The sequence below is a fragment of the Gallinula chloropus genome (genome assembly GCF_964237585.1).
Source record: "Gallinula chloropus genome assembly, chromosome: 2".
NCBI classification, from domain to species: domain Eukaryota; kingdom Metazoa; phylum Chordata; class Aves; order Gruiformes; family Rallidae; genus Gallinula; species Gallinula chloropus.
In genome coordinates this window covers 162,816,078-162,838,932 of record NC_140086.1, presented here as the reverse complement: position 1 = coordinate 162,838,932, position 22,855 = coordinate 162,816,078, and the positions used below count along the sequence as shown (strand labels likewise).

The following is a 22,855-nucleotide window of genomic DNA, read 5'->3' as shown; positions in this document are numbered from 1 at the left end:
TGGGAGTTGGAAGGGACCTCAAAGATCATCTAATTCCAACCCCCTGCCATGGGCAGGGACACCACCCCTTCAGCCCAGGGTGTCCCCAGCCCCATCCAACCCGGCTCTGAATCCTGCCAGGGATCCTGGGGCAGCCCCAGCCCCTCTGGGCACCCTGGACAAGGCCTCCCCACCTCAGAGTAAAGAATTTCTTCCCAACACCTAATCCCACCCTGCCCTCTGTCAGCTCGAAGCCATCGCCCCGTGTCCTGTCCCTGCACCCCCTGGTGACCAGCCCTTCTCCCACATTCCCATAGGACCCTTTAAGTATTGGGACGCTACAATTAGGTCACCCCAGAACCTTCTCTTCTCCAGGCTGAACCAGGCCAACTCTCCCAGCCTGGCTTCACAGGAGATGTGCTCCATCCCCTGATCATCTCCGTGGCTCCTCTGGACTCACCCCACCAGCTCCATGTCCTTCCTGTCCTGGGGAAGGAGCTTTGTTGCTCTGGACTTGCTCCATTTCCAAGCCAGGGCTCAGTTGCCAGTGCTCACCTTTCCTGGTGGAGATCCTAAGCTCTTAATTTCCTGGAGAGGATGACTTTCAGCTCATTAGCATCGAGAAGGAGCAGCCTTGTTGTAGCATGGTCCTCATCAAGGGGTGGGGAGGGAGATCCCAGGCAGGAGATGGGAAATAGGGGCTGCCCAGAGAGGGGGTGGGTGCCCCATCCCTGGGGGTGTTGAAGGCCAGGTTGGATGGGGCCCTGGAGTTGTTCAGCCTGGAGAAGAGGAGGCCAAGGGGAGCTGGAGCCTCATGGATCCCTGCCAGCCATGGGCATCCCAAGATTCTGGGGTTCTGGGATCTGGCTCTGGCCATAGGCAGCACTTCCCTCCGTGGAACACCTCCATCCCTGGGGGTGTTCCAGGCCAGGTTGGCTGGGGCCCTGGGTGACCTTGTGTAGCTCCAGGCCTGGAGGTTGGTGTCCCTGCCTGTGGCAGGGGGTTGGAGCTCTGGGACCCTTGGGGTCCCTCCCAACCCAGACCAGTCTATGATTCTATGCTCACTGGGCCTGTAGACCGGCCTTCAACCTCCCAAACTCAACACCTCTAACCTCATCTTCTTCTTCCTTCCCAGGGCAAGCTTGAAACCGTGCCGAAAGCCGGCTTTATCAAAGGCCCAGTGTTCAAAGGCATCGCTTCAAGCCGCTTTCTGCCCAAAGGCACCAAAACCAAGGTTAACCTTGAGGAGCAGGGAAGACAGAAAGTGTCTTTCAGCTTTAGTTTAACCAAGAAAACCTTACCTAATAGGTTCCTCACCGGTCTGGGAAATGAGAAACAAAATGAATCTCAGAACTCACCTGCAGTACCTCTTCAGACTGACGTTAACCCCAAAAATAAGATGGACCTGGGGGATGCAGCTGGTTCGGCTGAGGAGTCCTCGCCTCCCAAACCCAAAGTTGAATTAGGGAAGATCCATTTTAAAAAACTGTTGCTTAATGTCACAGCAAAACCCCCACCAGCTCTCGCGGCGACGCCTCCGCCGCCGGCGGTGGTACCGCCAGCGGAACCGGTGACGTTGGCCGCGGACTTGCTGTCAACGCCACCGCCTCCCCCACCTCCGCCTGCGCCGACGGCGACACCAGCAGCATTGATGCCGGTTCCTACAGCCTCAGTCCCACCACAGCTGCCCATAACGCTGATGTCGACTCTGTTGCTGTCACCACCCGTGGAAGCTGAAGTTCTGGCTTCCAAGGAGCCGTTCCACGCGGTATCTAAGGAGGCTTTGGAGCCCGACGTCCAACAGGACGCGGTATCGCGTGGGTTGGAAGACCATGCTGCTCAAAACACGCCTGAGCAGGTGGAAGTAACTCCACAGAAGGAAGATTCCCATATTGGGAAGGAGGATGAGGTTTCTGATGGCTCGAAGGGTGCTCCCCTCTGCTCCCGCAGGCAGGGGTCGAAGAGGAAGTTCTCCCAGTCCGACGGCACGCTTCTGGGCTCCGAGTCCGATGAGGATTCGGTGAGGACCTCCTCCAGCCAACGGTCCCACGAGCAGAAGATCTCCAGTACAGAAAAGGAGAGAGATTCCAGAAGAAGCTCCACGTCCCTCCGAGGTGACGACCTGGGGAAGTCCTCCTCGCGCTCCAAGTCGGACAGAGACGAGAAGTACTCGAGCTACTCCAAGTCTGAGAGAGATTCGCGCTACGCCTCTTCCCGCTCTCGATCGGACAGAGAGAGGAGGCGAAGCCGGTCTCACTCCCGGTCCCGATCCGATCGGGGTTCCAGAACCAGCTCTTCCTACTCCAGGTCGGAGCGTTCCCATTACTACGAGTCCGACCGCAGGTACCACCGGAGTTCCCCGTACAGGGAAAGGTCCAGGTACTCCCGCTCGTACGCGGAGAGTAGAGGGCGTGAGAGCTCCGACTCGGAGGACGAGTACAGGAGGACACATTCCAGATCGAGCGACTCGAGGCGGACGTCGTCCCACTCCTCCTCCTCCTACAGAGACTCGAGGAGCTCTTACTCGAAGTCAGACAGGGACAGCAAAGTCGAGTCGTCTCACGCTGACGTGGAGAGGAGAGGAAGGTCTTCTTCCAAAGCAGATAGAGACTCAAAAAGGACTTCAGAAAGTGAAGTAACCAAAAGGTGCTCTCCCCTTGACGAGCTAGGCTATCGAAAGGGGACGTCCCACTCTAAGCCTGACAGTAATGTGAATTCCTCCCGTTACAAGTCCACCCCTTCCAAGACCCCTGCACCAAAGCCTGATAAATTTAAGAGTTCTTTCTGTTGTACAGAATCGAGTGAAGAAATAAACCAGCAGTCTAATTCTCTAGATCTAGAGACCTCTTGTCTAAAAAGCAACGAGATCAGGGTGTCCGTTGCCAAGAAATTGGAAAGGGAAATGCCTCTCTCTCCATTAAGTCAGTCAAACGATCCACCGGCTTCTCAAAAGGTGGATGATTCCCAAGTGGGGTTTGCTGACTCCAAATCTGAGGAGCTTGCAGGAAATGAATGCCATGACAGTGTTAAGGAACAAGAAACTTTATGCAAGTTGAAGCACGAGCAGTTAAGAACATGTTTCCCTGGGGAGCTGAGTTTCAATGGGTCCCCGGAAGGCAGGGATGATGGTTTGGCATCTTCTAGTGCCTCCAGACCAGAGGATGTCACCGCATCTTCTGCTGATAGCTTGTGTCTGCTGGAAGAATCACATGCCATCAAGACCAGCACGTTGTATCCCTTGCCATCCAACGGGTTTGAGAGCACGTGTGCACCTCAAGAGCAAGAGCCAGACGATTCCCAGGTCCAATCCAGCGAGTGCAACAGCCTTTTTGGGCAAGCAGAAGCTCCAGTCCCTCAGCTTCAAGGGGAAGCCACCCCTCTGCCTGTGGTGAATGTAGATCATGCTAAAAGTCTCCCCAAGAAGCTGGATGAGCAGATGAGTCCATGTGACAAAACCAAAGAGCCAGTTTTTTGCTACATCTCGGACTACGCCGCCCCCGGTTTGGACCATTCAGAAGTTGAAATTGAAGCGGAACCGACGGATGGCAAAGTGACATCTGAGGTTTTCCTGGACGTGCAGGTGGAGCCCCAGACGGTTACGTGTGATTATGAGAGCGTGGAGGATCAACCCTCCAAATCCAGCTTTGATGAGGAGCATGGTCATCCTTCCCATAACATCAGCCTGGCAGCGGAGAGCTCGAGTGGGGATCCCTCCCAGGATGGTTGTTCCCCACAGCTGAGGTTGGACCATCCCGTGCCAGAGGAAAGCTCCTCTTCCAAATGGGATGTTCCACCAGCAGATGGATGCCAGGAGCTGCTACAGCTTTCGGAAGCTGAAGAGGTGCTGGAGGTGGATACTCAGTGTGTTGACCTTGGCTTGGCATCCACCAAGCCCTTGTTCAGGGATGAACATTCCTACTACTCGGAAGCGCCGCTGGAGCACCGCGGCAGAGCGGGCGCAGAAGAAGACGCCGTTTCCACCGAAGGAGTTGAGCCAGATGCTTTGAGAGTTCAGTGTCCTGGTGTTTCAGCTGAGGAGGAGGAGGGAAACGAGCCCTTGGTGGCTTCAGCTTTTCCAGGTGCTTCATTCCCTTCTTGCAACGTCATGGTGGCTACGGAAGAAACGGAGACGGTGACTCAAGCCCCGACGTGCGACAGCAGCGGCAACGCCGCCGAGTTCATCCCCGCGGGCCGTGGCGATTACTCTGACACGGGGGAGAGTGACAGTGAGAGGGGCAGCGATGACAGTGACACAGAGGACTCGGATTCTGATGATGGCGTGCCACGGAAACGGCTGCAGTCTGTTGTGGTGGTACCAAAGAACTCGACCATCGCGACGGAGGAGAGCAGCCCAGGTTCCTCGCGGAGCAGCCAGGGCAACAGGCGCTTCTCTGACCACTGGGAGGATGAGCGACCGGAGCCCAGTAGACCCTACTATGAGGAGAGGTCAGAGAATATGATGAGTAAAGGTGGTCCACAAGTAGAGAGTAGATGTTCTCCTAGAGGGATGGAGAAGAGTCCGGCAACTTCTACCGAGCTCAGCAGGAAGGAGACGGAGGAGCTGCGCCCTGATCCGTGCCAACCTCAGAGCGATGGTGTTGACAGCACAAGTCAAGCAGATGTAACAGCAGACTCCCACAGCAAACCCAACCCTGATGAGAGACTCACCTTGAAGGACCTGATGTCTGTTGGTAGACCGGTCGGCCGGCAAGACGAGCAATCGTTTTGTCTGCCGGAGAGTTTCGAGAGCGCCGAGAAATCCCGACACCAGATGACCTCCTCCAAACCAGACAGTAGGCAAGGGAAGGGTGGGCTTAACGAATCTGGCCTGGGAGAATCGTCCAGGCTGGATGGTTTTCACCCTACAGAAGATCAGAGTGGCTTGAATTGGGACTTTTCTCAAACAGAGAAGCCCAGTAGCACCTACCAACAGCCAGATAGCAGCTTTGGGGTCTACTCAGGCTATGTCTACCAGCCAGGCTCGGGAGCGTACCCCAGCTCTCAGAGTTACTGGCAAGGCAATGGCTACTGGGATGCAAGGGCAGCTAGCAGACCTTCTACAGTTAATTATGAACGGATTCAAGGCCAAGTACCTGATTCTCTAACAGAGGATCATGAGGAGTATGAGGAAGATGACCGGTGGGATGATGATTGCAAAGCTCATTTTCCCAGCCCCTCCAATAAATGCCAAGTGCCCGGGCAGAAGGAGAAAGGTTCGGTTCAGGCTCATGAGATCAGCAGTAATTCCACCAAGGAACCAGTTCCTGGTGGGGAGAAGAAGGAGGAGGTAAAGGTTTTGGAGAAAAATGAGGTGAAAGAACGAGGTCCACCAAAAAAAAGACGCCCAGAGTTGGAAAGTGACTCTGAGAGTGACGTGGACTCCAGGGAGAAGAAGAAGGTGAAAGCAGAGGGAGAGCAAGCGGAGCCGGCGCCGCAGGACTCCTCCATGGTGGGTCGGTTGTGTATCATGGATGACTTCAGAGACCCCCAGCGCTGGAAGGAGTTTGCCAAGCAAGGGAAGATGCCCTGTTACTTTGACCTTATCGAGGAGAACGTCTACTTGACAGAAAGGTAAGAGGGTTTTAACCCCTTTTTTTGCCCCTTGCCTGGCAGGACCTTTAGATTTGAACTTACCCTGTGATTGCCTTTCTTTTCTAATGGCCAAATTGCTGCAATTTGGAAGGAGGGATGTGCCCTTCTCTGGACACGCTCCAGGACCTCCAGCTCCTGCTGGGAGTCAGGGGCCCACAACTGGACTTAGCACTCCAGCTGCAGCTTCCCCAGTGCCCAGCCCAGGGGCACAATCCCTGCCCTGGCCCTGTGGCCACGCTGGCTCTGACACAAGCCAGGATGCCCTTGGCCTTCCTGGCCCCCCGGGCACACTGCTGGCTCCTGGGCAGTCCCAGTCCCCCAACACCCCCAGGTCCTTCTCCCCAGCAGCTCTCCAGCCCCCTGCCCCAGCCTGTAGCACTGCTCAGGGTCGGGGTGTCCCATGGGCAGGACTCTGCCCTTGGCCTGCTTGAACCTCATCCCCTTGGGCTCAGCCCATGGCTCCAGCCTGCTCAGGTCCCTCTGAGGAGCCTCCCCACCCTCAGGCAGATCCACACGTCCTCACAGTTTAGTGTCACCTGCATGGAAAGGAAGGCTGGCTGGTGGGCATTGGAGGGGAAGTTAAACAAACCTCTTAAATACCCTGGTGTGTCCTTCTGAGAAGTCATCTTTGATCAGAAAGTCATCCCTTTCCACTCCAACCAGTGTCTTTGGTCAGCCCTGTACCTTTCTGTCGTTATCCAAAGGTAATTAATGTCTAGATTCTAGAGGATAATTTCTCCAGTAACTGATAAAGACTGAGGAGGGGTTTCTCTACCCAGGTGCCACCTAACCTGTGTTTCCTCAACTTGCCTTCAACAGGAAGAAGAACAAATCCCACCGGGACATTAAGCGAATGCTGTGTGAATGTCCTCCCCTCTCCAAAGAGGACCGAGCCCAGGGGGAGGTTGCTTGTGGGGAAGACTGTCTCAATCGCCTGCTCATGATAGAGTGGTAGGTAGTGGTTCCTCACTTGGCTTGTGCTGTCCATTGAGATGATTTGATGGTCCCTCAAATGAATCCAGACCTCCCTGGGTGGTGGGAGCAGGGAGCAAGCTGGCCATGACCTCTCCTTCTCATCAGTTGGTGGGGAGGGATCTTCAGAGCCAGCATTTCAGCCTGACCTGAGATCTTCTGCTGGAGGCTGGACCTCCTCAACCTCCTGTTAAAACCTGCTGCAGATGCCTGGAGTCTTCTGCTCCTCAGGCTTCACTCTAGTCCGTGGTAAAAATGGTTGGAGGGAGGCAGAAAGTCACATGCAGCTCAGCCTGAGACCCTCTGTTCTCCTCCTTTCTCCTTTTCCAACCCTCTCCACTCCCCAGAGCCTCTCCAGGCTACAGCTCTTGTCTCCTTTTCCATCCTGGAAGAGCCCTGGAGAAGGGGGAACCAGCACCGCTCTGCGTGAGCCGGAGGCAGCGGGCTGGGATTCCCCCACTGGCATGAGGGTGGGAGGGGAGGAATGACACCACAGAAGCTCCTTGGGTTGTCTTTCCCATCAGAACCGTTGTCCTCCTGGGAACTGATCTGTTCCTTTTCCTTCCCTTAGTTCCTCCCGGTGTCCGAACGGCGACTACTGCTCCAACAGGCGCTTCCAGAAGAAGCAGCACGCGGATGTGGAAGTGATCCTCACTGAGAAGAAGGGCTGGGGGCTCAGAGCTGCCAAGGATCTCCCATCGTAAGCCTTTGCTGGCCCTGTGCCTCTTCATTCCCTCCCCAAGGGGGAGAGAAGTTTCCCTGCTGTTAGGTGGTGTGCTGAGGTTCCTCCAGCTTTATGTGCTGTCCTTGGCCTCTGTCAGGTGTCCCTCCACACGTATGTACCCACCAAAGGCTGGTTAGATCCCACCCACTCTGGTTTTACCTCTTCTCCTTTGGGTTTCTGATGTCTTGATGTGGCTGCCCCTTGTCCTGTCGCTGCCACCCCTGAGCAGAGCCTGGCTCTGGCCTCCTGACTCTCACCCTGTGCACACTGACAGACAGTGATGAGCTCACCCCTCAGCCTCCTCTTCTCCAGGCTCAAGAGCCCCAGCTCCCTCAGCCTCTCCTCACAAGGAAGGGGTTCCACTCCCTCCATCACCTTGGTGTCCCTGTGCTGGGCTCTTCCAAGGAGTTCTGTGTCCTTCTGGAGCTGAGGGGCCCAGAGCTGGACCCAACATTCCAGGTGGGGTCTGACCAGGGCAGAGCAGAGAGAGAAGAGACCCTCTCTCCTCAAGGAGATGACATCTCCCACAAGATCTTATTTTTGCCTGGAGTAAACCCTGCTCAAAGGGGACCTTTATTCTCATCTCTGAGCTATTGACTGTGAGATGTCTACCTGTGTGGTGGCATCCAAGAAAAAGCCACCCAGAATTCCCTTGGATTAAGACATGGAATGATCCTAGGTGCCCATCAGGATGTCCCTGCTCAGAGAGCCCATCGTGGCAGCGGTTCTCTGCTCCCCCATGGGGTTGTCTCCTTGTGACCATGCAGGGTGATGCTTATTTTTAATGTAATTTAATTGGAATTCTGCAGGAACACTTTTGTCCTGGAATATTGTGGAGAAGTCCTGGATCACAAGGAGTTCAAAGCTCGTGTGAAGGAATATGCCCGGAACAAGAACATCCACTATTATTTCATGGCTTTGAAGAACGATGAGGTGAGAGGTGGGAGGGGATATCACTGTGTTTGGCTTTGGGGTGGGATGAGATGGGATGGGGAGGCATAGGGGGGTGCTGTTTGGGCTCAGCCCTGGTTAGGTACAGCGCTGATTCCTTGCCAATCCCCTAAGAACGTCCTGGAAGCATTTCCAGAGGGCTGGAGCAGCTCCCCTAGGGAGAGAGGCTGAGGGAGCTGGGCTGGGTCAGCCTGGAGAAGAGAAGGCTGTGGGGGGAGCTCAGTGCAGCCTCCCCGTCCCTGAAGGGACCCCAGGAACAGGAGGGGAATCAGCTCTTGGGAAGGGCAGAGACTGGCAGGACAAGGGGCTGGAGTGAAGCTGGAGGAGGGAAGGGGGAGAGGAGAGACTGGGGGGAAGTTCTGTGCAGAGAGAGTGGTGAGGGGCTGGAAGGGGCTGCCCAGAGGACCATGGCAATGGGCTCAAGCTGCCCCAGGGCAGGGTCAGCTCAGCTGGGAGGGCAAAGTTCTTCCCTGGCAGAGTTGTGGGGCTGTGGCACAGGCTGCCCAGGGAGGGGCTGAGTCCCCAGCCCTGGGGGTGTTTAACAGAGGGGAGATGAGGTGCTCAGGGAGCTGGGTCAGCACAGGACAGGGACGGTTGGACTCCATGGGCTTCAAGGGCTTTTCCAGCCTGTGTGGGCTACATTCATAGCCACACTCCTCCCTATCCCTCACCGAAGCTGCAGGGAGCAAGGAGCCTTTTTAATTCTCTTTTCTTCTCCCTTTCTGCAGATCATTGATGCCACCCAGAAAGGAAACTGCTCCCGTTTCATGAACCACAGCTGTGAGCCCAACTGTGAGACACAGAAGGTAAATGGCTCCATCAGAGCTGCTGCTCCTGGTGTCTCCTGGCTGGTGCCACTCAGGGACCTCAGGGCAAAGGGCATTTCTCCTTTCTATCTCAATTTCATGTTTGTTGTGGCTCTTTATTGCAATTAATGAATCAGAAACAGCCACTTTTAAAACAGGCAAGTCCTACCAAGCCTCTTGGCACCCCTTAAAGTTATCCTTGATGCTCTTGGATGGATCAGCTTTGGGAATTCAGAGCTAAACCAGAGTCAGAACTGGTGTTTGGTAATAACTTCTCACCTTGTTTTTTCCCTTCCTTTAGTGGACTGTGAATGGGCAGCTCAGGGTTGGCTTCTTCACCACCAAACTCGTCCCGTCGGGCTCAGAGCTGACGTTTGATTACCAGTTCCAGAGATACGGGTACGTTTCTGCCCCCTCTGCTTGACTGGGCTTTCCTGAGGGATGGGAGGATCCTACTGGGAAACAAAGGGGTGCAAATTGTTGGCCATGAGCCAGCAGTGTGTCCTGGGGGCTGAGAGAGACATTGGGATCCTGGGGGCATCAGGAGGAGTGTGGGCAGCAGGTGACAGGAGGGGATCCTCCCCCTCTGCTCTGCCCTGCTTAGGCCCCAGCTGAAGTGTTGTGTCCAGGGCTGGGCTCCCTGGGATCAACCAGCCAGGGATCTCCTGGAGAGAGTCCAGAGGAGGGACAGAGATGCTGAAGGGCCTGGAGCATCTCCCCTGGGAGGAAAGGCTGAGGGAGCTGGGGCTGTTCAGCCTGCAGAGAAGAAGCCTGAGAGGGGATCTGATCACTGGTTCTCAAGAGCTGCAGGGTGGGAGCCAGGGGGCCATGGGCAGCCTCTGCTCAGGGTCTGTGGGGACAGGACAAGGGGCGATGGGCTCAAGTTGGAGCCCAGGGAGTTCCCCCCAATGTGGGGAAGAACTTCTTGGTGGTGAGGGTGAGGGAGCCCTGGGACAGGCTGCCCAGGGGGTGTGGAGTCTCCTTGTCTGGAGAGATTCCAGCCCCTGTCCTAGGGACCCTGCTTGGGCAGGGGGTTGGACCCCCTGGGCTCTGGGGGGTCCTTCCAACCCCTATGACTCTGTGAGTCTGTGAAATCCTCCTCTGCCAGAGCAGGTGGAAATGAGCTGGAATTCAACCACAGAAGAAGTTACCTGGATAAAGCTGTTTCCATTTCTTACCAGTGAGACCAGGAGAGGAATCTCCTGTTGCTTTACTGCATTTCCCCACATTACTTTACTGCTTCTTTGTTCTGCCCAGTGGAAATTTCCCAGATCAGCATCTCCCCTCATCCCTTTCATCTGTCTAATTATTAATTACCCCGGCTCCGGATTTCACGACACCCTTCAGTAAGGCCTCTTCTTCCCCACCCACCCCTTTTATGGCTTTGCAGATACTTGCAGAGCCATAAAATCCCAATGGATCCCACATTCTCGCTTCCTCTCCCTGCTCCAGCAGCTCAGGGGTGTGAGTTCCCTTCTCCAAACCTGAGCCTGGTGTTTGCAGAGTGTTTGTGTCAGAGCCAGCGTGGCCACAGGGCCAGGGCAGGGCTTGTGCCCCTGGGCTGGGCACTGGGGAGGCTGCAGCTGGAGTGCTGGGTCCAGTTGTGGGCCCCTGAGTCCCAGCAGGAGCTGGAGGTCCTGGAGCGTGTCCAGAGAAGGGCAACCAGGCTGGGGAAGGGGCTGGAGAGCAGCAAAGCTTGCGAGGAGCGGCTGAGGGAGCTGGGGGTGCTGAGCCTGGAGCAGAGGAGGCTGAGGGGAGCCCTTCTCCCCCCTGCCCTGCCCTGCCCTGCCCTGGCAGGAGGGTGCAGAGAGGTGGGCGATGGTCTCTGCAGCCAGGGGCCAGGAGCTGGGAGGAGGGGCAATGGGCTCAAGCTGCCCCAGGGCAGGGTCAGCTCAGCTGGGAGGGCAAAGTTCTTCCCTGGCAGAGTTGTGGGGCTGTGGCACAGGCTGCCCAGGGAGGGGCTGAGTCCCCATCCCTGCAGGGATTTCAAAGGCATGGAGATGAAGTCTTGAAGGCCATGATCTAGAGGTGGACTGGGCAGGGTCAGGCTGTGCTTGGACTCGATGATCTTAAAGTTCTCTTCCAACCCAGGTGATTCCATGATTCTATGATCCTCATTTTTTAGCTGGACTCAGTTCTTTCAGGAGAGTCTCTTCCTTTTCCTCCTGGATCCATCCTCACACAACACTGTGTCTTTTCCCACAGGCAGAAGAACCAGCAGGGAATCTTTAGCCACCTTTTTATGGTTCAGCAGATTACCAGGGTTTGGTATTCCAGCATTTTTGGTGGGAAATCATTTTATCTCACTGGATTTTGGTCTCTTGAGTCCAATCTAGTCTCCTTCTCCTCTTCACTGGGCTTTTCCAGCTCTGATCTCTTAGACATCATAATTTAGCTCAGGTTCTTAATGGAGCTGAGGTCCTCTGCTGGGTTTTGTGCATTGCCAACCTCCCTTTCCCCCTTCTCCTGAGCAATAATGACATACAATACAAAATTTATGGTCCAGCAGGTAGAAAATAAGAGAAGCTTCATAGAAACATTGCCTGGAGAGAATGGAATTCCAATCTCTTCAATCCATGGCTGTATTTCCATGTGGAAAAACCATCTTCCACCTGAATTTTGCCATCACCATGAATCCTCATACACTTCTTCATCCAGTTTATTCCCCTTTTCCCTAATTAACGTATAATTTTGATGGTTATAATGTGTGATAAGAAGTTAGCAGACCCCAAACCACAACCTTTTCCTTTCTGGTTCTTGGTTCTCACCCTACAAAGAACCTGGAGATGAAGAAGCCTTTGGTTTCCAGCTGGGACAACAGGGAATCGTGGAAGCTCCATAAGGAATAGACTTGGTCTGAATTTTTAGGGCCAGGATGAAAATAACTCCCTGGGGATGTGGCTGATCTGTTGTTAAACTGCTGTTTCTTGTGTACCCACAGCAAAGAGGCTCAGAAATGCTTCTGTGGCTCAGCCAACTGCCGGGGTTACCTGGGAGGAGAGAACAGGGTCAGCATCCGAGCTGCTGGAGGCAAGATGAAGAAGGAGCGTTCCAGGAAGAAGGATTCAGTGAGTCCCATGCTCCTCCCTGGCTGGGGTGGGATTTATTTCTGGGAGTAGGAAGAACTGAGGGTTGAACCTGGGTTTGGTGCTCTCTGTGGGAATCTTCAGGTCACCTCTGTTTTCTTCTGGGATCGATGACTCCTGATCACCTTGAGGTTCAGGCTTTCCATGAACCTGTTTATATTCTTTTATTTCATAGGGACACTCAACACTTGTGTTTCCTTGGAATTCAGGCTGGGGGGACGCTGGTTGGAGAGCTGCTGGGGAGAAGGAGCTGGGGGTGCTGGGGGCCTGGGACTGCCCAGGAGCCAGCAGTGTGCCCGGGGGGCCAGGAAGGCCAAGGGCATCGTGGCTTGTGTCAGAGCCAGCGTGGCCACAGGGCCAGGGCAGGGCTTGTGCCCCTGGGCTGGGCAGTGGGGAGGCTGCAGCTGGAGTGCTGGGTCCAGTTGTGGGCCCCTGAGTCCCAGCAGGAGCTGGAGGTCCAGAGAAGGGCAACCAGGCTGGGGAAGGGGCTGGAGAGCAGCAAAGCTTGCGAGGAGCGGCTGAGGGAGCTGGGGGTGCTGAGCCTGGAGCAGAGGAGGCTGAGAGGGGATCTGATCACTGGTTCTCAAGAGCTGCAGGGTGGGAGCCAGGGGGCCATGGGCAGCCTCTGCTCAGTGTCTGTGGGGACAGGACAAGGGGCGATGGGCTCAAGTTGGAGCCCAGGGAGTTCCCCCCAATGTGGGGAAGAACTTCTTGGTGGTGAGGGTGAGGGAGCCCTGGGACAGGCTGCCCAGGGGGTGTGGAGTCTCCTTCTCTGGAGAGATTCCAGCCCCTGTCCTAGAGACCCTGCTTGGGCAGGGGGTTGGACCCCATGGGCTCTGGGGGGCCCTTCCAACCCCTGTATCCTCCAGAGAAGCTGCCTTTTACCGGTGTTGGAAGGATGAACTTGCAACTGGGAGTAGTTTAGGCTGCAGTGTGGGATGTCTATCCCCATGTTGGATGTCCATGTCCGTGTTGGATGTCCATGTCCATAAGGTTTGAGATGGCTCATGGAGTTGGGCAATTCCCACTTGGTGTGTGTGTGTTGGGCAGGAGTGCAGCTGCTTCCCCCACCCCAGTCCCAGTACAGGCAGAACTGGTGGGAATGGTGTGCTCTTGTATGGGATTTAAGGTCTGGACTAAACCCTGTATAATAGGGCAGATCGAAGAAACCCAGCGGTGTTGAGTCACATTCAAGCCAGGTTTCTTCTCTCCATGGGCAAATGGCTCTGGAGGGTCTTCTCCTGGCTCTCAAAGCCAGAAGCTCTGTTATCATGTAGGGTGCTGGAAGCCTGGTGTGACCTGAGGGTTGTTTTCCTTTGGCAGGTGGATGGGGAGCTGGAAGCGCTGCTGGAGAACGGAGAGGGTCTGTCTGATAAGAACCAGGTTCTCAGCTTATCCCGGCTGATGGTTCGGATCGAAACCCTGGAGCAGAAGCTCACTTGCCTCAAGCTCATACAGGTGAGGAGGACCCAGCTGAAGGAGAGGTCCAGAGAAGGGCAACCAAGCTGGGGAAGGGGCTGGAGAGCAGCAAAGCTTGCGAGGAGCGGCTGAGGGAGCTGGGGGTGCTGAGCCTGGAGCAGAGGAGGCTCAGGGGAGACCTTCCTGCTCTCTCCAGCTCCCTGGCAGGAGGCTGTGGTGAGCTGGGTTCAGCCTCTTCACCCAGATACCCAGGGACAGGAGGAGAGGGAACAGCTGTGAGTTGGGCCAGGGGAGGTTCAGGTTGGAAATGAGGAGACATTTCTTCTCCCAAAGAGCAGTTGGGCGCTGGAAGGGGCTGCCCAGGGAGGGGCTGGAGTCACCGTCCCTCAGGGTGCTCAGGGAAAGGTTGGGTGAGGGACTTGGGGAGGTGGGTGAGTGATGGAGGTGGTAGGGGGATGGTTGGACTGGATGATCTTGGAGGTCTCCAACCAGAATGACTCCATGATTCTATGGTAACCACAACAAACACAACAGTCACAGCCACTTAACGCTGAGGTCGATGTGTGAGGAGCCCAGTTCTGGCTTCTGGAAGGAGTTTGGTGGGTAACAAAGGCCACGTCAGCCTCTGGAAATCCAAAGGTGTTCTGCCTGGAAGGTCTCTACTCATTCCCATGGACTGTCTGTAACTTTGGCTCCTCCAGAACACGCATTCCCAGTCCTGCCTCAAGTCCTTCCTGGAGTGTCACGGCCTGTCCCTCCTCTGGATCTGGATGACGGAGCTGGGCGATGGGAGAGGAAGCACAGCCAACAACCTGAAGTTGCAGCTGGAGGTCAGTGATGCTCTGGGGGTTGAAGCTTCTCTACCAGTGTCACTAATTATTTTCCCTTGGTTTAATTTGCTATGTGTACTGTGTGCTGGGCGTTGAGGAACTGCAGGAAGCCTCAGAGCTTCAGGGGAGATCCATAATCAGAGAAGCATTGGGTGCACTGGGTGGGCAGGGACCTTCTGAGGCCACCTCATCCCACCCTGCAGTGACAGGGACATCTTCACTAGAGCAGGTCACTCAGAGCCCCATCCACCCTGACCTTGGATGTCTCCAGGGATGGGGCCTCCCCCACCTCTCTGGGCACCCTGGGCCAGGCTCTCCCCACCCACCCACCCACCCTGAGAGGGAAGAGCTTCTCCCTCAGGTCTCCTCTGGCCCTGCCCTGCTGGAGTTGAACCCATGGCCCCTCGTCCTGGCGCTCCGTGCCCAGGGGAACAGTTCTTCCCAGCTTTCCTACAGGCACCTCTCAGGGGCTGGAAGGGGCTCTAAGGCCCCCCCCAGGGTCAGCAGCCCCCACAAACCTGCCCCAGCGGGGCCTCTCCCTGTCCCCAGGGGCTGCAGGTGCTGCCAGGAGCTGCCCCAGCGCGGGGCACAGCCTCTGCCAGGGGTCTCCCCCCGCTGCGGCGTGGGGCCTCTCCTGGGGCTGCAGGGGGGTCTCTGCTCCATCAGCATCCTCCCTGGGCTGCGGGGGGGCACCCGCTCCCCCAGGGGCTTCTCCAGGGGCTGCGGGGGCATCTCTCTCTCCTCCTGCCCCCTTCCCTGCCCCTGGGGCCTGCAGAGTCTCTGCCCCTTCTCCCTCCCTTCCCGGGGGGGGTTTCCCTCCTCACTGGGGGAAGCTTCTGGCTGCTCCCTGCAGAAGCCCCCCTGCAGCCCCACTTCTACACCAGGACCCCTCTCCACCTTCTGCTGCAGCACCCAGCGGCTCTGTCAAACAAGGAGAAGCTTTCCTGGTATTAATTAGCAAACTTTTTTGGGTCCATCTCCTCTGTTTCAGCCTTTCCCATCAGCTTTTCTTTCATGTAACATACCCAAGTTCTCCACTGCTCTGGGAAGGGGTCTGACCACCCAGATGCCTCAGAGCTCTTTTGAAATCACTTCTAATTGCCAACTAATTGCTAAATTAGTTCAACTCATGGCTGCTTTCCACCCCCTCATGGTTTATTTCCTCTCAGGAGAAGTTCCCTGCTGCAGTTGAGCCTTGAGAAGGGACATCACTCTCCCTGACCCATCACTGTGGTGTTGATCCCTCACAGCTCCTTCTCATTGAGAAAAGGAGACTGTCCCAGCTTGGAGAGGGCTTGAAATGGTGATGGTGGAGATGATGATGGTGGTGGAGATGATGATGGTGGTGGAGATGATGATGGTGGTGGAGATGATGATGATGGTGGAGATGATGATGCTTCTAACACTGTGATCTTTTATCTTTGCCATTAGATTATGAAGACACTGGAGCTCCTGCCTATACCCACCAAGAACATGCTGGAGGAGAGCAAAGTGCTCCCCATTATCCAACGCTGGGCTCAGACCAAGACTGCTGTCCCACAGCTCAGTGAAGGGGATGGCTACTCCAGTGAGAACACCTCCCGGGCTCACACACCGCTCAACACACCAGACCTTTCCACCAAGCAGAGCGCTGAGGGTGACACTGACACCCCCAAGAAGCTGGTGTTCCGGAGGCTGAAAATCATAAGTGAAAACAGCATGGACAGTGCCATCTCTGACACAACCAGTGAGCTGGAAGGGAAGGAGGGCAAAGAGGACCTGGACCAACTGGAAAGTGCCCCGATGGAGGTGGCAGAGGAGCAGCAGCAGCAGCAGGAGGTGAAAGCGGCCGCCGGTGATGCGCCGGTGGAGAGCAGCAAACCCCAAGCTGCTGAGCTGGAGGCTGAGCCTGAAGGAGAAGGCAAAGAGAGCAACAGCACCAAGCTGGAAGAGCCCATTATGATGGAAACACCGTCTCAAGATGAAGAGGAAGGTGTGTCTGATGTGGAGAGTGAGAGGAGCCAGGAGCAAACAGACAAAATCGTGGATGTGAGCGATCTGGCTACCAGGCTGCTCGACAGCTGGAAGGAGCTCAAGGTAAGCTGGGAGGATGTGTGGATCTGCCTGAGGGTGGGGAGGCTCCTCAGAGGGACCTGACCAGGCTGGATCCATGGGCTGAGCCCAAGGGGATGAGGTTCAAGCAGGCCAAGGGCAGAGTCCTGCCCATGGGACACCCCGACCCCGAGCAGCGCTACAGGCTGGGGCAGGGGGCTGGAGAGCTGCTGGGGAGAAGGAGCTGGGGGTGTTGGGGGCCTGGGACTGCCCAGGAGCCAGCAGTGTGCCCGGGGGGCCAGGAAGGCCAAGGGCATCCTGGCTTGTGTCAGAGCCAGCGTGGCCACAGGGCCAGGGCAGGGCTTGTGCCCCTGGGCTGGGCACTGGGGAGGCTGCAGCTGGAGTGCTGGGTCCAGTTGTGGGCCCCTGAGTCCCAGCAGGAGCTGGAGGTCCTGGAGCGTGTCCAGAGAAGGGCAACCAGGCTGGGGAAGGGGCTGGAGAGCAGCAAAGCTTGCGAGGAGCGGCTGAGGGAGCTGGGGGTGCTGAGCCTGGAGCAGAGGAGGCTGAGGGGAGCCCTTCTCCCCCCTGCCCTGCCCTGCCCTGCCCTGCCCTGGCAGGAGGGTGCAGAGAGGTGGGCGATGGTCTCTGCAGCCAGGGGCCAGGAGCTGGGAGGAGGGGCAATGGGCTCAAGCTGCCCCAGGGCAGGGTCAGCTCAGCTGGGAGGGCAAAGTTCTTCCCTGGCAGAGCTGTGGGGCTGTGGCACAGGCTGCCACCCCTCTGCAGCTCTCCTCTGTTCCCATGTCCCACCGGGTTGCCCTTTGGCAAAGCCGGTGATGGGAGGGGAAACTGGGAGCTGGGGGCTCACCCCAGTGCCCCCCCTGCCCCATGTCTTCACAGCCACCTCCTGGCTCTGCCTGGGACCTGAAGCTGCCCCAGGGGAAGCTGAGGTTGGGTGTCAGGAACAATGTCTGTGCTGAAAGGGGGGTCAGATACTGGCCCAGGCTGCCCAGGGGGTGGGTGAGGCCCCATTCCTGGAGGGGTTCTGAGGAGCAGATGTTGTGCTTGGTGACATGGTCTGGTGCTGGACTGGCAGGGCTGGGCAGGTGGGTGGACTGGATGATCTTGAAGATCTTTCCCAACCCAAACCATTTGGTGATTTGCAGAATGGGATTATTTGTGCCATAAACCTGAGTGGGAGGAGAGCTGAGACCTCACAACCACCTGAAAGACCTTTCTATAGAGAACTTAGTGTGTGATTCCTCCCACCTTCCCCTCTTTACCAGGTGGATCTTTGATACATCATTAACTAGATTTTAATTTGCAGACTCTTCTAATTAGCGTGGGCCACGGGATCCCCTTCATTGAAGCCACACTGTTGGGTTCAACTTCTGGTGAAACAAAACCTTTCTCCATCCATTGCTGAGAGCTAAGCCAAGCCTTAATCCTGCTCTGCTTTGGAGATAGACTTGGGTTGGACTACCCAGATCTGGCCTTCTGTTTGTTCCCTTCCCAGGATGATGTTTCAACCTTGAAACATCTCATTAAACATCTTCAGAAGTGCTGAAGAAAACCAGGAAGCTTCACAAAATGACCCAACTTCTCCAAAACCTTGGTCTGTGACCAAAGTTTATCTTACACCAAGGCTCATGTTTTCCTTGGAGCTTGGAGAAGCTCAGCCTTGGGTATCTAGAGACCTGTGGTGGAGTCAGGACCCATCACTCTTGCTGTGTAAGATGTGGGTTCACATCCTACCTGTGTTCTAATGTTGTTATTAATTAACCTCCTGTTGTTCCAAGGATGCTTAGAGCCTGATTTACCACTTGTGTCTGGTCTGTAGGGATGGAACCATCCTATGTTGGATGGGAGTCCATCTCACAAGCCCTCATGTCAGGATCTCAGTAAATCTCACACAAAAATAGGCAGAATCATGTTGTGGGAGCTGTGAAAACTCATTTGTCTTCTCTAAGCATTATTGGTGAGGAAACCATGAGCTGGGCATGAATTCTGTCCTGGACTTCTCTCTGGTTGAGCTTGGAGGAGCTCAGCCTTGGGTATCTAGAGACCTTTGGTGGAGTCTGGACCCATCACTGGTGCTGTGTAAGATGTGGGTTCACATCCTACCTGTGTTCTAGTGTTGTTATTAATTAACCTCCTGTTGTTCCAAAGAGCCTGATGCACCACTTGTTTCTGGTCCTTAGGGATGGAACCATCCTAGGCTGGATGGGAGTCCATCTCACAAGCCCTCATGTCAGGATCTCAGCAAATCTCACCCAGAAATAGGCAGAATCATGTTGTGGGGGCTGTGAAAACTCATTTATCCTTCTGTAAAACATCATTGGTGGGAAACCATGAGCTAGGGATGAATTCTGTCCTGGACTTCTTTCTAGTTGAGCTTGGAGGAGCAAAACCTTGGGTATCTAGAGACTTTTGGTGGAGTCTGGACCCATCACTGTTGCTGTGTAAGATGTGGGTTCACATCCTACCTGTGTTCTAATGTTGTTATTAATTAACCTCCTGTTGTTCCAAGGATGCTTAGAGCCTGATGCACCACTTGTGTCTGGTCTGTTGGGATGGAGCCATCCTAGGTTGGATGGGAGTCCATCTCACAAGCCCTAATGTCAGAATCTCAGTAAATCTCACACAAAAATAGGTAGAATCATGTTGTGGGGGCTGTGAAAACTCATTTATCTTTCTGTAAAACATCATTGGTGGGGAAACCATGAGCTAGGGATGAATTCTGTCCTGGACTTCTCTCGTGGCACTAAGAGTTAACTACTTCTGTCCAACTCCTCACCTCTGAAAGACACCAGGTGCCACCATAACCCAGCCTGGAGGTGACTGATGTCTCAAAGACACAGCTTAAAGCTGGCAGAGCAATGCTTTAGATGGAAAGACCATGGATGGTCACCCCAGTGGCAAGAGAGCCCAGGGGTGTTTTCCCCAGCACTGCCAAGCTCTTCCAAAGCTGGTTTTGCTTTGAGTGGTGGAACATCAATTGGATTGGGGGGGTGGGTGGGAGGGTCTGAAACCTCATAACTTTTAAGCTATGTCCTCTCCAGTCTTCCTGATGACCCCCTTGGTAATTTCAACCATTTCCCATCTAGCTTCTCAGGGCAGCAAGGAGCTGACCATGTGTCTCCTTTTCTGAAACTCCATTTTCAACTCCTGGCTGAAGAAGGGAAAGGACAAATAAAGAGTGAAGAGACGGGAAGATGGTTGGGAAGCTGGATGGTGCATGAGCAGTGTGATGATAGGTGGAAAGAGGACAGAGGTGGTTAACTCAGTGATGCCGACGTTATTTTGGTGGGTCCTTTGGAAAGCCCCAGCTCCTGGCATGAAAGGATTAAGTGAGCTCTCTTTTTCTCTACCTCTACACACAGGACTTGTAAGTCCTTGGCTTACAGAGATCCTCCACACCCAACTCCTTAACCTAGGAGGAGTGTGGGCTGTTCTACATACCCACCATGACACACACACACACTCACACACTCTCCTCCATGGGGTAAGTTTTCAGCCTGGGCTTGTGCACGCTGTTCCCACTCTCTGGGGAAGCAGTGCATGCCTTCCCCCACGCTGAAAACTCCCTCTGGGTGGCAAAGGCTGGTTGGTGGACACCTGGAAGGGTGCAGGTGGTGGTTCAATGGGGTTTTTCCAGGCGCCTTAGCACGCTCCAGCTGGAGGATTGCACTCAGGTAAGGCTCTGTGGACTGATCCCTACAGCCAAACCCATGGTGGAGGTGATGGAGGCAACTTGTGGGGTGATGGCCCATGATCCTGGTGCTCTACCCTCTTGGCATCACAGGAACAAGCAGTAGGGTCCAGCTCAGCTAAGGCTGAGGGACAGGAGAACGTTTAGCTTTGAGCGTAGCACGTGCTCTGGTAGTGTTGGAGTCTCAGGGTCATCTCATTGGGTTTACTCACTGTCTACACCAAAGTAGGACCTTTGAGGTTCTGCAGCTCTGCTGCCCTTCTTGTCATGACCCATTACACATCTAAAATCCATCCCATAATGAACTTGAGTGCTCTGCCAACCACCTGATGCCCTCTGGGCACGTCTGGCATGGCAGAGCTGGCTGCTGAGGAACGTCCCACCATGCCAGCATGGTCTGGGCACTGCTCTGCTGCAGGTGGGATGGAGCTTTTGGCATCTTCCTCCACCCCTGGGTGGGCAGAAGATGGCCTTACCTTCTGGGGAGGGAACAGGTAGGAGTTGCAGCTGCAAGGTCAATGCCATTATGAGTTGGAGAAGCTCCTTTTTTTAGAAGAAACTTAAGAAAGAACCAAGTGTCTTGGGTTTAGAAGGTTTTAGTTGGACACTTGCAGCCTCAGAGGTGTTTAGCAGTGACTTGGGAGTTCAAGGTGGAGGTGTTACCCCACCCAAGGTAGACTTCCTGGTGTTACCTCACCTTAGGCCAAGGTGGACTTTCTCTTGCAATGCAAACACCCATCCTGTGAGCTTAATTATCAGCCTTGATAGGGACAGCAGGGCTTGGGTGACCCAGGTGAACGGGGCTTTCATCTTCTCCTGAGAGAGTCCTTCAAATCCCATCCCAGAAGCCTTGATAGGACAGCCCTGTAAAGCTGCTCCTGGAATCATAGAATCCCAGACTGGGCTGGGCTGGGAGGGACCCCAAGGGTCCCAGAGCTCCAACCCCCTGCCACAGGCAGGGACACCAACCTCCAGGCCTGGAGCTACACAAGGGTGCCCAGGGCCCCAGCCAACCTGGCCTGGAACACCCCCAGGGACGGGGCACCCACCCCCTCTCTGGGCAGCCCCTTCCAGCCCCTCCCCACTCTCTCTGCAAAGAACTTCCCCCCAATATCTCTCCATCCCTTGACATCTGGAGCTTCATGCCTGTGCAGCAGGGATGGGGAATTGCAGAAGGAAGAGGGGAAAAGAGGATGGAAAGCAAGGAAGAGCTGATCTAGCTCTGGCTGGTGGAGCATTGGGTAGCTGACATGGTAGGGGATGGGTTTGGTTGGGTGGTGTTTCAAGTTCTTACCACTCCAGAGCAGGGTTAGGTGAGACAACATGGTCTGCAGATCAGCTTGGCTTTGAGTGTGTGAGCCCTGCCAAACACTATGAGCTCCAGAGGGCTGCAGGTGGCTTTCCAGCTCTACATCCAGGAGTGGGATTCATCCCCTCAGCCCCAGGAGAAATGTTCCAGATCCCTGGTGAGGCAGATTTTGAAGCATGGGTGTGTGGCTGGGTTGGGATAGGTCACCACAGAAGAGTGGTCACACCTTCACCCACCAAGACAAGATGAGACTCTGCCCCTTTGTGATGGTGCCCAACGCCCATCACAGGGGTTGGAAGGACCCCCCAGAGCCCATGGGGTCCAACCCCCTGCCCAAGCAGGGTCCCCAGGACAGGGGCTGGAATCTCTCCAGACAAGGAGACTCCACACCCCCTGGGCAGCCTGTCCCAGGGCTCCCTCACCCTCACCAGCAAGAAGTTCTTCCCCACATTTGGGGGGAACTCCCTGGGCTCCAACTTGAGCCCATCGCCCCTTGTCCTGTCCCCACAGACACTGAGCAGAGGCTGGCTGTTGGCATCAATTGATCTTCTCTAGTCTAGTCCCAATAAATCTGAAATAATTAGCAGCTAAAGGGCAGATTTCTGGAGAGTTCCACCAAGCACCTTCATCCTTTCCAACCACTGCATCATTCTGAGCCTTGAGACCCTTCAAACAGCTCTCCTGCCTCTCCCAAACCATGGCTGGTCTCTGTCTGCCACCAGCCAACCTAAATCTTGGGGTTTCCTTCTCTTCTTTTGCTTGGACCAGACTCAGATCCCTTTTCTTTCTGTTCCTAATTTTCCATGCAACTCATTAAGGATTGTTCTGGAAGGTGGAGAGCCATGTGGGCTCTGTTAGTGGTGGCTGAGCACGCTCAAAGCTGGGCAGCTTGTCTTTCCAGCAATAAACTAGGCCTTTCTTCAGCCCAGTTCTCCCCAGCTTGCCTTGGGTTTGACCCCATCTGGTTTTCATGGAGCAGTGTGGACATACTCCAGTGCTTGTTGCTGGCTCCAAGACTCTGCTGGCTCCATCTTCACCACGTTGACTCTGGTGGCTCTGCAAGCCCGTTGGGTAGATCCACCAGTGAGATGTAGCTCCTTCCATGGTTCAGATTGAGCCTCCTGGACCTTCGTTAGGGCAATCCCAATTTAATGGGATGGATCCTGCTGTGGGACTCACCCATTTTCCCCTTGCAGTGCCTCCTGTTGCTGACCACTGTGTCCTTCAGAGGATGATGCTTTTCTCCTACCTAAGGAGGGCAGAAGCTTTCTTGCTCCTTGGAAGTTCAACCATCCTTGACCTCACACCTTAGACTTGGTTATTTCTCTTGAGTTGCAGCCACTGTGTTTTGTAACTTTGGTGACTCCTCTGCTTTTGATGTCTCAGTGAACCTAAAAAAGAGCACGACAGGAGCAGGCAGTGCCAAATCCACCTGCTCAAGGTGGCC

General features: G+C 55.1%; 1 protein-coding gene across 1 annotated transcript in view; it reads left to right on the top strand.

Annotated features, from left to right (window-relative positions):
* SETD2 (SET domain containing 2, histone lysine methyltransferase) overlaps positions 1–22,855 on the top strand; it is a gene marked incomplete at its 5' end in the record, with an annotated part of 63,733 nt that overhangs the window by 19,328 nt on the left and 21,550 nt on the right. The window contains 10 exons of the mRNA XM_084280280.1: positions 1,115–5,550; positions 6,391–6,522; positions 7,115–7,243; positions 8,077–8,200; positions 8,947–9,024; positions 9,326–9,423; positions 11,966–12,092; positions 13,434–13,568; positions 14,231–14,359; positions 15,791–16,435. Of these exons, the coding sequence (XP_084136406.1) occupies positions 1,115–5,550; positions 6,391–6,522; positions 7,115–7,243; positions 8,077–8,200; positions 8,947–9,024; positions 9,326–9,423; positions 11,966–12,092; positions 13,434–13,568; positions 14,231–14,359; positions 15,791–16,435 (6,033 nt within the window). The remainder of the gene's footprint in view (positions 1–1,114; positions 5,551–6,390; positions 6,523–7,114; positions 7,244–8,076; positions 8,201–8,946; positions 9,025–9,325; positions 9,424–11,965; positions 12,093–13,433; positions 13,569–14,230; positions 14,360–15,790; positions 16,436–22,855) is intronic.